The sequence below is a fragment of the Colletes latitarsis genome, chromosome 5, assembly GCF_051014445.1.
Source record: "Colletes latitarsis isolate SP2378_abdomen chromosome 5, iyColLati1, whole genome shotgun sequence".
NCBI lineage: Eukaryota > Metazoa > Arthropoda > Insecta > Hymenoptera > Colletidae > Colletes > Colletes latitarsis.
Window position 1 is genome coordinate 35775807 of NC_135138.1, and position 14277 is coordinate 35790083.

Below are 14277 nucleotides of genomic sequence, written 5' to 3' on the forward strand. Positions count from 1 at the left end.
TTCTGTTACATTCACACATGGCTAAACAAGATTATAAGGTAACATTTAATTTTAAAAACAATACCGTAAAATCAAAAAGTATTACAACACGATTCGTCCAAGAATCGATGTGCTCGTATAATATCATCAAACGAGTCGCATTAATTAATTCCCTCGTTACCCGCGAGATAGTTCCCATTTCTCACAGCCCTGGATACTAAACTCATAATGCGTGTGTAAGCCTATTGAAGTCATTATGGAATTAATATCAAAACCGCGAATTGAAATGACAGAAGTACAAGTGGCATGGTCTTCTTACGAGACCTATTTCTGAGCCCGAGCAGAAGTGCGCCGGTCTTACAGAACCCAATCCTATTAAGGGGTTAACAGGTATCTGGTTAGAAAACGAACGACCCAGTCGTATCTCGCACCTGGTCAGGTGAACAGTGTTCAATAATATCACTTGTATTTAAATGAAGTACCGAGATTTTTGAATTTCCAAGCGCGAGCCACAGTTACCGATATGGGTGATATAATCGGTTAGTAAGATTCATCCAGGAATTCTGCCGAGCAATAGAAAGTGTAGTGGCATGAATCTAAATATTTGTAATAAAATTTTTAGGAGAAATTAGTGCCCAATTGTTGCCAGATAAAGGGTGTATTCCAATGAAAAATTGCTTCGAGTAGCAGTGAATGTTTTGTGTTTCATGGAACAATAGAATTGCAGATGAATCGTTCTGGAATCATTTCAGATAATAATTACTTTAACGCGAAAACATTGGAAAAATTCTGGTAACCAATTCTAAAAAAACAGCCCCGCGAAACGTAAATTCGATTATTATAAGAAGATATAATATTATGTTACATAATCGACTTTGCTGACTTGTAGAAGACCTGTCTATATTAACTGAATTATAAGCTGACTTTGCAAATTCAACTTTCCTGAACTATCGAGAGATATGTTTGTTTTCAAAATTATACCTTTAATAATTGTATTCGTGTTTATTGGTTTACTTTTAGAGTATTGGTGAACAATAAATTTAGAGCTTAAAAATGTAATTTGTTTCAAGCTTTGGAAGAGCATTTCTTTAAACATTCTTTTTCTACAAGATTTAGCTTGAAAACGTTTTATCGCAGATATACATTTCTTCCTGTGGTTCACCGCAACTTTCTATGAGGCTAGATCTAGAAATTGCTTCACCACGGTAATTTCCGCTCAATGGCTATAAAGTTATTAATAAATATAGGGTGGAAAACACTACCAGCGTAATTTTCCAAGTTACTGTCTATAACGTTACTCGCTACAATGTAATAAAGTTTCTCCTTTTCCCTAAATCGGCATAAAAATGATTTCTAACCGTTTATACCTTGGACGTATATTCATAGCAAAAAGAAAGCTTTTAATAATAATTCATATGCAACGACCGTCATGTGTCATTTATACAAAAATTATTCCACGAAAAATATTTTCTCTTTACGCTAACAGTTCGAAATAAAACAGTGTTTGTAATTCAACTGTATTTTAATGACACTATTTACTTCATATAAAATTAGTATACAAGAATGCAAAGTCAATACAAATTTCTTCATTTATCTTTTAACGTTTCATAAGTGAAGAAATTTTTACTGATTTTGCAATGAAACACCAAGAAGAATAAAACTGTTTTGTAATAGTTAATTTTATATAATTTACTGTCCCAGAAATGACCGGTGGTGGGACCAATATGGCGTATCACGGTCTCAGTCAGCACGTTAATTTCGATGCGATACCAGATCCTGGCGATCGTTTTGTGTTGGAAGAATTGATAGGCGAGGGAACGTACGGAGAAGTTTATTCCGCGCATTGCAATGAAACTGGCAATAAAGTTGCAATCAAGATACTGGAGAATGTTGCTGATAACATCGAGGAGATCGAAGAAGAATATCTCGTGTTAAGGGATTTGTGTCTTCACCCGAATATTCCACACTTTCATGGTTTATTCCTAAAAAGGGCGAAGCCTGCTCAGGAAGAGGATCAACTATGGTTCGTCATGGAGGTACTGTTACTTTAATTTTGTCAATTGAAAGACACATTCTGTATGTTTCAATATCTTAAACGTTCGCTTCGTTTTTGTGATTATTTATCGTGCAATTTAATAGGTTGTAGTTTCCAAAGTGAAGAATAGATTAATTATTTTTGTTTCAGTTATGCACCGGAGGGTCGGTGACCGATTTGGTACAGGGTCTCAAGAGAAAAGGAAGACGTCTAACGGACGAACAAATAGCTTACATTCTCAAAGAAACGGTGGAAGCGTTAATTTATTTACACAGCAATCACTGCATGCACCGTGACGTTAAAGGACATAATATTTTGCTTACCGAGGAGGCGCATGTTAAATTGGTTGACTTCGGTGTGGCTTCGCATCTTGCTGCCACGCTCGCGAGGAAAAACACGTCTGTCGGAACACCATATTGGATGGCACCTGAGGTAAAGTACAATCATCGTTAAATTTCTCGAATTACATACGAGTAATTAAAATTTCTCAAAATTGTAAGAATTAAGAGACATACGAAAGCGAATTTTATTTATATCACTTTGTGTAATATTATATTATTATTCATTTATTAACGGAAAAAACTCTTTAGTACACAAAGAAGCAATATATAAGTAACAGTAAAATACAGAGAAAATATTATTGCATATGAAATGCAGTTTAGTAGATTGCATAGAAAGTTGTTTTCATAAAATGCAAACGTCGAACAGGTAATAGCTTGCGAGCAACAACTGGATTCCTCTTACGATTCCCGATGCGACGTATGGTCAGTAGGGATCACAGCGATCGAGTTAGCAGAGGGTGACCCGCCCTTGTCTGAGCTTCACCCCATGAGAGCACTGTTTCAAATTCCTAGAAACCCACCCCCATCTTTGAAAACCCCAGACATGCATTCGCCAGAGCTACTGGACTTTATCACGGAATGTTTGGTCAAAGATCTCGAACATCGACCTTTCGCTAGCGAATTAAAAGAGCATCCTTTATTGGTGAACATTGAATCGAATATGGAAAAGACCAGGATCGAACTGAGGGAAGAGATTCGTCGGCAGAGAGCGTTTGGCAGGGTTCACAGGCAACCGGAAGTGACGACCAAGCATGGAAAATTAAAGACTGATCGAAAAACCAGACCGGAGAAAATGTATATGGACGATCTGGCTGCTCTGGACATGTTATCGGAAGACGGAATCGTCGAACAATTGCAGCATAGATACGAACAGGGTCAAATATACACGTATATCGGTGACATACTCGTTGCAGTTAATCCGTTCACGAATTTGGGATTGTACACAGGAATTGTAAGTATTTGTAATCAACTTTAATAACGTTTAAATACAGAGTCAAGGAAGAAATTTCTTAAAGCGCAAAGGGTACTCGACGTTAAAAAATAGATATAGCGAGAACATTTTAACGTCTGCAGGAGCAAAAGAGATACAAAGGTCAGGCGAGGTCGGACAATCCGCCGCACATTTTCGCTGTCGCCGATGCTGCCTATCAAGCGTTGCTGCATCAGCGACAAAATCAAGCGATAGTTATCAGCGGCGAATCCGGGGCTGGAAAAACCGAAAGCGCGAATTTACTGTTGAAGCAATTGGTGTACCTCAGCAAAGCACCGAATCGTAACTTAGAAGAACGAATTCTACAAATAAATCCAATAATGGAGGCTTTCGGTAACGCGACTACTGGAATCAATGCAAACTCGTCGAGGTTTGGGAAGTACTTGGATCTAACGATGACCAAAGGCGGCAAAGTCACTGGCGCCAGAATATCTGTATACTTGTTAGAACAGTCTCGAGTAGTGGCTCAAGCTGAGTGAGTAACATACGATACGCTTCAGGTTTAATATGGTAAACTAGGTAACGAACTGTTGGACGCTTCACAACACAAAATAATTTTATTTTCCAGAGGCGAGCGTAATTTCCACATATTTTACTACATGTACGACGGTCTGGAGGCAGATAATCGTTTGTCAGAGTTCTATCTGGATGAAAACCTTCGAAAGCAGCACCGATATCTCATGGATCATAGTCAAACGTCTCAGGCGCATATCGACAAGTTCAAACAGTTAAAGAATGGCTTTAAGTTGCTCGGTTTTCAAGACAGCGAGGTGGACACGGTTTACCGAATTCTGGCTGCCGTGCTTCATCTTGGCGATATTGAATTTGGCGAGGTAGCCAGCGAGGACAATACCGATAATAAGAGTCGAGTAATTGACACAGCACCTTTGCACAGAGGTAATTACGTGTTTTCGTCGGTAAATATATTTGCTTCGAGCGCGATTCTCTCGGGGAAACGCTTCCGGTTCGTGACCTTTAAAACACGTTACAGTTTCCCAATTGCTCGGCATCGAAGAGAACGATCTTCTAGAAGCCTTAACATCGAATTCGGTTATGACCAGAGGAGAAACAATCACGCGGAACAATACAGTGGCAGAGGCGTGTGCAGCGAGAGACGCCATGGCCAAAGGACTTTACGGTCGATTGTTCGACTGGATGGTCAATCAAATCAACTGTTTGCTATGCTTCAATCGTTCCCCGAATTACGAGCCGTTGGCCATTGGTCTCCTCGACATTTTCGGATTCGAGAATTTCCCTAGAAATTCCTTCGAGCAATTGTGCATTAACATCGCCAACGAACAGATACAGTATTATTTCAATCAGCATATCTTTACGTGGGAGCAGCAAGAATACATGGCAGAGGGAATACCGGTAGATCTGGTCGAGTTCTCGGACAACAGGCCAGTCCTTGACATGCTTTTAAGCAAACCTATGGGACTTTTAGCCCTTTTGGACGAGGAAAGTCGATTTCCTAGAGCCACGAATAAATCTTTGATCGGTACGAATCGCTATCTATAACTCTTCACTTGAAATTTTCTATTTCGCTATTACACCGTATGGGAATTTTAATGTATATTACAGAGAAATTCCACAGCAACATCAAATCGAAGTTTTACGTACGACCGAAATCGGACGCGGTTTGCTTCGCGGTCCACCACTTTGCAGGGCGCGTGGTTTACCAAGCAGAGGGATTTCTAGAAAAGAATAGAAATTTCTTGCCCCCCGAAGTGATACAGCTGGTCAGGCAATCTCAGTACGACATGGTTCGCTTCTTGTTTCAATGCCCGATCACGAAGACTGGCAATCTTTACTCGGCGGTACACGAAACCGATTCGAAGAAATTGTCGCAATCCCATCAGAACACAAAGGTATTTGCAACGTGACGTATTTGTCGGTTGCTTTTTAATTCAGTGGGAAATAAAAAAATGTCAGCGGTATTATTTAGTCGCGAGGGAAGACTAAAATAAAAAATTGAATCGTTCCAGGAACGTTATTCCAGCCGGGGATTAGCGTCGCAGTCCAGGGCTCAACAAACGGTGGCGACGTATTTCCGATACTCGCTAATGGATTTGTTGCAAAAAATGGTGTCGGGGTTGCCGCAGTTTGTGCGTTGCATAAAACCGAACGATTCGAGGAGCCCGCGATTCTTCGACAAAGAAAAGGTCGTGAAACAATTGAGATACACCGGGGTCCTCGAGACAATTCGAATTCGACAGAATGGCTTCTCGCATAGAATACCATTCAACGAATTCCTGAAAAGGTACTTACTAAAATGTCTTTTATTAGAAAATATAAGTACAACGAAATTCCTATAAATATCGTCCAACAACCAAGTTTAGTGTCTTTGGATTTCTCAACTATGCCATCATCGTGAAGTAATTTAAACCTTAAACCATGAATTATAGATACTGCTTCTTGGCATTCGGTTATGACGAACGAGTGATGGCAAATCGCGACAATTGTCGTCTTCTTCTCATCCGCTTAAAAATGGACGGATGGGCGTTGGGTAGGACAAAAGTGTTCCTCAAATACTATCACGTCGAGTTTCTTTCGAAGATGTACGAGGAACAGCTTAAGAAGATCATAATGGTCCAAGCGTGTGTTCGTCGATGGCTCGCCAGGATCAGATTCAAAAAGCAGAAATGGCAATTCGCTGTGTCTGTTGTTACTTTGCAACGTCACATTCGTGGGTGGCTATCGAGAAAGCATTTGCTCGAGGAGCTGAAGAAGAAGCAAGAAGAAGAGGAAGAAGCCACTGTTCTGCAAAAAGCGCAAGGTAGTTACGTAATATCAATATATTCATTACTATTACGCAATCCTAATCTTTGCCCTTCCTTGAAAAATAAAAGGAGCAGAAAGTTCTTTTCATGAATCTATGATATAATAAATGTGATTAACAAACATCGTTACAGAAGAACAAGAAGCAAAAGCTAAAGCTGAGAAGCTGGCAGAAGAAACTGGTGAGGAGAAAGAAAAGGAACCATTGAAAGAAACCGACGCTGCCGTCATCATCCAAAGTCGTAAGATCATTTTAAAAATATATAGTCTTGCTTTGTAAAATCCTGGACCAACTATTTTCGAAATTAAAATCGTGTTTCTGGACTATCTGCAGACTTCAGAGGATACACTATTCGCAAACGTTTCGGGCCCGAACTGGAGGAACGCTTTAAGAGAATCCTGAACGGTCACAACGACAAGTTCGAAGCTCACAAAGCGTTGTTGCGGGAAGGTTTGAAGAACGCTGATGCCGCGTTCATTGTCCAGCGATGGTATAAAAAGGAAGAAAAAGTTAAAAAGAGGAAGCCACCTCCGAGGGACAGCGTACATCCCAAACTAAGACAAGCTGATCTTATACAATTCTCTCAAAACGTGAGTGAAAGACTAATTATTATCGCCCTTCCAAAAACTACGTGTTTTCGTGATTATTTGCAACCAAGCTATTATTTTAATTGTTACGATGATTATTGGAATTCCATCGAAGGTCCACATGAAGAACCAAGAACTGCACAAGTATCAACGTCGCAATAAACCGGGTGTCCGATTAAACGATATAGACGAACCACCTCCTGATTACGTTCGCCCCGAAGGGTTCAGCATGGTTCAACCTATCATGCAATATCGAAGTGGCACTCAAGTGGAAGGGGAGGAGACCATTAAGTACTATCACGACTTGAAGAACGAGATGAGCAGGTAAATAGACTCAGTGTTATATTGAAATCGATTGCCCAGTTTCTTTTTTCGCGTACGAATGCGAAATTCGAATGCTCAATTTTCGAATGCTTTTGGCACTCGCATCGGAAGTGGTTCGGACTTCGAAGACGACGAAGTTGGCTGGGACTTACCGTTGATACAGCTAGAAAATGACCTCCACCCATTGTCGAGGTACAATCGTACATTTCAAGTCGGTCTTCCTTAGAGAACTTCTAACTTTGAATGACTAAATATTCTTAAAAAGTCCTTGTTCCTCCCTGAGACATCCAATACAATAGAAACAATTAGAGCGATCAATTGCTTGAAAAGTAAAAATTCATACTTGCAATAATCATAGCGAGCTTAATTTTTGTGGAATACGAATTTATATAGATACGTAGAAAGCTGTAAATTAGAGATCTGTGCGATTCTTAATTTTGTTTCCTAGTTGTATGTTCGTAGGAACTAGTACGTTTTAATCCATCGTCGTAGAACTTTAACGATTGAAATTAAAATTGTTTCGTAGTTGAACATTTTGTAACGATGTGATGGATAATATTGCGTTGAACGTTTCAGGAGTCGAATGGGTCAGATTTTAGAAGTGAACGCCGAGAGGAGAGAACGCTTGGAAGCTCAGGGCGACTATGCGATAGCTTCGGAGCAACAGCTTTCGGATATATGGCACAAAGCTTTGAGAAATCCAGGCGAGGTGACACAACAAGAAGACAACTCAACCAAAGTGAGGTACGCTCAGGCTTTCTCCATAATTAAGCTTCTTGTTCCTTTCCCGACCAATCTTCAATCCTTCTACGATCTATTAGTTTCCTTTATTTATTCCCCCGATTCTAAATTCATTGATTCGTAATAGGAAGCAAAGTATCGCTGAATTAATAATCGTAACATAGTGATTGAGTTACTAATCTTTTTCGTTGTGTTTCTATACTTTGCCAGAGGTATCATGGCAAACTTCCAGGTAAAATAATAAAATTATGCCCTCCGTAGATTTAATTTCATTTAGAAGTCCCTTATGTAGTCGTTACCGCAAATATAAAGAAAAAAAATTAAATTTCTGATTCGAGAAAACAGCTAAGCAAGGGAATCGTACAAGAACGACTAAAAACATAGTTTGTTCTACACGGGTTATAGTTGAGACATTAGAATAGGTAGTGAAGGCAAAAGAAATACGGCTGCAAGCATAATTGAATATCTGGATCGAACGGTGGAGTACTGTTGAATTTCATGCTGTCTGATCGAGCATTTCATTTATTTCTATTTAAGTAATATGATATTTAGATACCTAAGTCATGCGTTCGTTAAAAATTTTTATTTATAAATCCGTAGCTTTGAAGCCAATAATAAACCAAAGAATTGCAACAATGTAATTGGAAGAGATTTTTTCCTTACAGTTCAAGGATTAATCACGTGCCTAACAACAAGCTGCGGTCCTCTGAGGGCTATCCACACCGTAAACAACCTGGAGTCAACTCTTCGAATATCAACAATACAAATGGCTTACGATCCAGATACGTCGACAGACACAACGGTGTAAACGAACATCAGCAACCAATCAATAGTCACCAGCGTAATGTCAACGGATCTTCCGTAAATGGAAACCAGAACGCATTAAACGGACACTCCAGTTTCACAAATGGGCATACCACTTTCATTAATGGTCACACAAATAATAGTCATAGCCCTCTGAACGGACACGAAACCCCCATTAATGGCCATATAAATTCCGTAAATGAACATTCTTCCCCGATCAGTCACGTGACTAAAGTCAATGGTCATCGAAACATTGTCACCGGTTGTCAAAATGGTTTATACATTAATAGAATGGTTGCAAATGGATTAGCCAATCAGAGTGACTTGAACAAACAGTCTGGATTCGCCAGTGGCGTTAAGAATAATCTGAACGATCGGAAAGGAACGAAGCTTGCGAAAGAGAATAGCGACGTCGAGAAAAATCGACAAATTCGAGTGGACAGTAAGAATGGAATCAACCGATCTGTTGCCGGTCAAAACGCTGTGGGTGGCCGGGTGGGAATGAGAAAAGAACTGGGGAAGGATACGTTCGGTATTCCAGGTGATCTTAGACAACTTCTGAGGCCCACCGTCGTGCAAAAGCGGCAAGAAATCATCAAAGTCGATTACGATCCGGAAGATATCAACGGACCATATAACTTTAGACAGCTTTTGAGACCAGCCGAATATCTTCCGACTGAATCTTTGAGGAAGAGGAAAGGTGGACTAGCTTGCAACGGAGTTCCAGTGTCGAAGGATAAAATTCCAGAGAAACATGTAAAAAGAAGGGCTCCGCTGGCACCGAATCAAAATAAACTCGTTAACGTAAAGAAGTAACGTTACGTGATGCCTGAACGTTCAAAATTTCTCAGAGCACAGGCAGTTAGATAATTTATTTGCTAAATACGAGATATTAATCAGCACAGTGATTAGAAATACGGAGTGTTTGGAGAAGGGGGTTTAGAAATTCAGAAGCATATAAACTTCATTCATAAAATATTGCTTAAAGTAATTATGAAATATTTTTGTTTACTCGGGGTTTATCATTTTTTTTTTTTTTTTATGAAAAAATTATACATCAGTGAAGAAATTTTTTTGATAGAATATAACAATCTACGTTAATTCGACATTTTTTGTTTACTTTCAGGTGTATCATACGCTTCTGAAATCCTGAACCCTCTTAAACACACTGTGTGTAAAAGCAGCATGCATCTCATCCCTATATTACAAATTTTCAACAAGGTTACTGTAAAGATCGTGAAATATAATTTATTTTAATTCCAGAGAATGTTCCTGCCGTTTTTCAAATTCGTTTACGATTTTTCTCATTTTCTTTTTTATTTATCTACAAAGACGTAATTGTTTAATGGCCGGAAAGAAATCGTCAGTTCATTGTTACTTCGCCAGGGAGTGCTGCTGCTTAATAAAACGTGTTTCAATGATAATCTATGTTTAGAACTAGTCATGTGTAGCTTTACAAAAGACTTAGATGTATTCGATAGCGTTAAAAAAAAATTTGTTCCCGAAGTTTTAACGGTGTTTACCTCGTATCATGACATTTATATTAAATAACTTAACTTGTAATGTATGACTTATACGATTAATCGACGAGGTTGTTTATTAGTGCCTTGTCTCGTTAAATATTTACGAAAACATCGTGATTAGTGGCTATTATCAAATATTTGTTAAATATTATTCACTGATACATATGTCGACAGTACAGCTTGTATATATAATTCTTATAGAAATAAGAATAACAATAATATATTAAATATATGTTTCGCTTTAGACTACTAAAAAATTCGTTCTTTGTTATCCTATCGAAAACATTTTTGTATATCGAGGAATCAATGTTGCTCGACTCGTCAATAGAAATTACAAATTTGATTATCATTTTGTTCCATTAGCATAGAATATGAATCGAAAGAAGTTATTTCCTAGCATTCGGCGCGAATCTCCATTGTCGTACAACGGTCATGGCGCGCAAGCGGGAAGTAAATATGAAATTACATATATTATACCTTTATTAAATATGAAGTTACATATATCATACCTTTTCTTGCGATCTAGACATTGGTCCTCGACTAAACAGCACGTAACGTCGCACCAAACACATTGCACTTTCCTGTTTTTAAACTGCACGAAGAATCACTGTCAAAACGTAACGAAGACGCCACAGTTTGGGAACACTACGATAGATGGCAGAACTGCACCATCTATAAAACCACGATGGTTGGCCAGTTCCGAGCAGTTGTCTACGCGTCGCCGCCTTAACGTCGTGTCGCTCGCATCGACGCTCTTCTGCGCGATGATTGGCCAATGGTTTCACGAGTAGGGAGTCTAGGGAAATAAATGGAAAGGATCGGTCGTCGCGAGGGGGTTGTGGACAGGCACGAGAAGTGAGAGGGGTGCAACGAACCCTCTAGGCTCGGTTCGAGTCTACGGAGCGCGGAGTTGTGTTCTAATCATGGCGACACCCGACCCCGTAGACCCAGCCACCCTAGAGATTAAGACCCGTAGCATAGAACAGACACTACTCCCACTAGTAAAACAGGTAAGACAATTAATCGGAAAGTGGAGGAAAGGAACGTTCGTGTGCTCTAATCACTCGGTTTTTATTTGAGCCGCTTACAGTCCCTGGCCTTTAACCGCGATAGGTTAAGGTCTTCCTACCCCGGCTTTCCTCGATACTTTACGTTCTGTTGCACGGCACTCCGTTTCACCCATATAGCAACCGTGTTCGCGTGTGCGTGTTTCGCGATTCTACGTGTGCGTGTGTGTGTTGCACGTGTGTGAGTTTATACGACGGGAACACCGGTGCATGTATATATATTCGTAGGAAAGCGAGTGGACCGCGTACCTGACAAAGAGAAAGAGAGAACGTAAGACGAGCGAGAAGGCTGCGTACGTGCGACGAGGACAAACAATCGTGCCGGCCGCTTTTAAGAGCGAGACAGACATACGAAAAAGAGCGTGCTCGCGAGGGATTAAGAGTTACTTAACAGACGAGAAGCACATAGTTATCAACCGTTCCACCGAATATCGATTTGATCTGAACGAAAATGTCTCTTTCTGGCCTCCGCGGCCTTCTTCGTTTCGAGAGAGACACTCGGATATTTGACAGTTCTCGCACCGGGCATGTATATAGTTTGCATCATCGAGCGACCGAGCTGCCACGCGCTCGGTGTAACAGATATTTTGGTATTTCTTCGTTCTCTCTCGCTCTCGCCGTCCGTCGTTGAGCTTTCTTTCTCGTTCTATCTTTTCTATCCGTAAATGTATATGCGTACGTGTATACGCACACGCCGTGTATGTACATCCATACACGTATACTTCCCGCGGAAGTCACGTGATCAGTGTTTCGTGCCGGCGGCGTCGATTTCGAGCTTTTATAAAATTACGAACAAGTTTTCGCTGTGTGATCCGCGAACACGTGTGCGACAATAATTTGTGTGTGCACGAACGCGGCAGCACGCTGTGTCACAAGGAAGAAACATGCCGCGAAAGTCAAAGGCCGTTGAACGTATTGAACCTGAAATATGTTTTCGTTCTAACTTCTACGAATTCGACGGACTAATATCACGGACCGTTAAGAAAGCTACGTCGCTACGGTGGTAAATACGATTAGTTTTACTTCAATATAAATATTCACGTAGGTAAATTCCTTTTTCATTCGAAATCGGAGAAGACGCGCGAATGTCGCCATTCTGTTTACAAAGCTATTTTATTGGAAAATTATAACAAAGTAAATATACTTGTGCTATAAATAACTCTTAGTATGCGTATCGAAGAACATTGTTTTGTAAGAAATTTCAGTAGCGTGTCTTATACTTTATTGCGGTATTTCTCAAATTGTGGTCCACGAGAAAAATATAGTACTTCATATTTATTAGAAATATTTTATCGTTAATAATAGAGATGTACAACGTGAAACATCTGCCACTTTATTTTTTATAAGCATCATTACTCCATCTCATTCAATTTAGATTTACTCAATTTTTCGTATACATTGATCAACACTGTTTTGTACTTTTATTCATCAATTTTCATTCTGTTTCTGACAAAAGTAATAGCAGATAGCAAACTTTATTGATTTTCTTCGTTCCCAGTGAAATAGTATTACACAGAAGACAAGGAATAAAGATTTTTTAATACTATTCAGTAATAAAATTAATTTATTAATTACTAGTATTAAATAAATCTCGAGTTCCATGTGAGTTCGTTTCATATTTACTTTTGTCTGTTGTTTACTACAACGTATGAATAATCTAAATTAAAAATGTGAGATTATACAAGTTATATAAAAGTTTCTTTTATTAGAAAAGTTCGCGGGAAAATTAAGTTTGAGAAACACTGCATTATTGCTTCTATTTTTCCCCACGATACTAATCTTAGAGACATTCAATAGTCGAAGTAATATTTCGGTCATTTTTCGTTTTCGTAGACTTTTGTTTCGTGATTTGTTCTTTTTTATTTTCAGAAAAATCCACGTGGCGAGTTGCTTTAGGAATTCACTGCAATTTTATTTCATTACTCAAATATTCGTATTTTAATTAGAATTCGTTTTAATTACTGTGCATAAAAGATAGTTTTGAGATTGTCTCTTACTTACATACTATCAACCAGGTATTTCAGATCACATTTTTCGTTATATTTTGCAATTACATAGCTATAATAGTGCAACATAAATTTTTAATAATTATTTTAGCTGGTCATTACATTTTATCTAAAATAAAATTAACAAAGGAATAAGAATTATTATAATTGTTTAATAAGAAGTGGATATTTTCAGGTTTCTAAGGTAGCTTCTATATAAAATATTGGATCCCAATGAAATCATAAGTATTCAGTCTACTAAGGAGTTGTGTGAAACGTATGGCAGATATTGCATCTATTTTTACCTCACACTAAGGAATGAGCTGTATACTCTATGCCTAGTTTCGAATTTATAAACACGTTACAAGTGTGAATGAAATATTACAGTCGTTACTCAGCGGGTCGATTTAGACAATCTTATTGAACAATAACAAAGTAATTTCCGTCAAAGCAATAATTTAACGATACAGCTACATTTTTTAACTCGATCGCGACTTAAAATTCATGTACACATTCGTATCACGTTATGTAGTCATACAGCTAATTGTAGAAACGTGTCATTGCATTATATTAGGATTCCAACGTGCAATATATATTTAGCAGTGAACAAATTATAACTCAAAGTAGAGTATTTGCCCCAAGGTCTTCTTAGAATAAATATCGAAGCAAGAATTACGAAGGGTCACTGCCTCTTTGATCAAATTAAAGGCAGCACGTTTCTCCCCCTTTTAAATACGTTTCAAAGAAAGCTTGTCTTTGCAAAGAACCTGAATTCACGATCGCTTTGAACCTTCTTCAACCTAAATTCTCGTTGCTTTCTCTACGAAATAGTCTTCAAAAACGTAGTTCACAAACGACGTCATTAACACAAACAGTAGAGTAAACGAACAGGTTCGAGGAGATTCTCTTTATCCTAGATTCTGTTTAAATTCGTGGTTATTAATATCGGTTTCTGCGTCATTTTCCGCTGTGATTAATTGAAAGCAATGTATGAATACGAATATTAGATTTTCAGATGAATATTTCCAACAATATAGGGGTTTTTTCAAAAAGAATTTTACTTTATTTTAAAGCAAGCATGTTATTTATTACTTTGATCAATAACGATAACAGGCTATCGT

The 14277-nt window shown here is 38.6% G+C and overlaps 2 protein-coding genes across 6 annotated transcripts in view; both read left to right on the plus strand.

Annotated features, from left to right (window-relative positions):
- The first annotated feature begins 386 nt into the window (after positions 1-386).
- On the plus strand, positions 387-10361 carry LOC143341782 (myosin-IIIb). 2 transcript variants are annotated; one of them, XM_076764988.1, is made up of 16 exons: positions 387-518; positions 1681-2015; positions 2165-2446; positions 2723-3307; positions 3430-3821; positions 3915-4243; positions 4338-4844; positions 4928-5214; positions 5332-5606; positions 5752-6122; positions 6259-6366; positions 6459-6715; positions 6828-7036; positions 7148-7228; positions 7613-7780; positions 8443-10361. In XM_076764988.1, exons 1-16 carry the CDS (start codon positions 503-505, stop codon positions 9395-9397), a joined length of 5157 nt encoding a protein of 1718 aa, XP_076621103.1. In that variant the 5' UTR covers positions 387-502; the 3' UTR covers positions 9398-10361. The 2 variants fall into 2 exon arrangements, with proteins under 2 accessions (XP_076621103.1, XP_076621105.1); XM_076764990.1 differs by lacking the exon at positions 7148-7228.
- A 407-nt stretch (positions 10362-10768) lies between these two features.
- Alpha-catr (alpha-catenin related) overlaps positions 10769-14277 on the plus strand; it is an 81907-nt gene continuing 78398 nt past the window's right edge. Inside the window, exon 1 of one of the 4 annotated variants that reach the window (XM_076765964.1) lies at positions 10769-11114. In XM_076765964.1, coding sequence (XP_076622079.1) covers positions 11028-11114 — 87 coding nt within the window. In that variant the 5' untranslated portion in view covers positions 10769-11027. Of the gene's footprint in view, positions 11115-12001; positions 12175-14277 lie in introns of those variants that run through there. The other 3 variants (XM_076765968.1, XM_076765966.1, XM_076765967.1) reach the window with 3 other exon arrangements.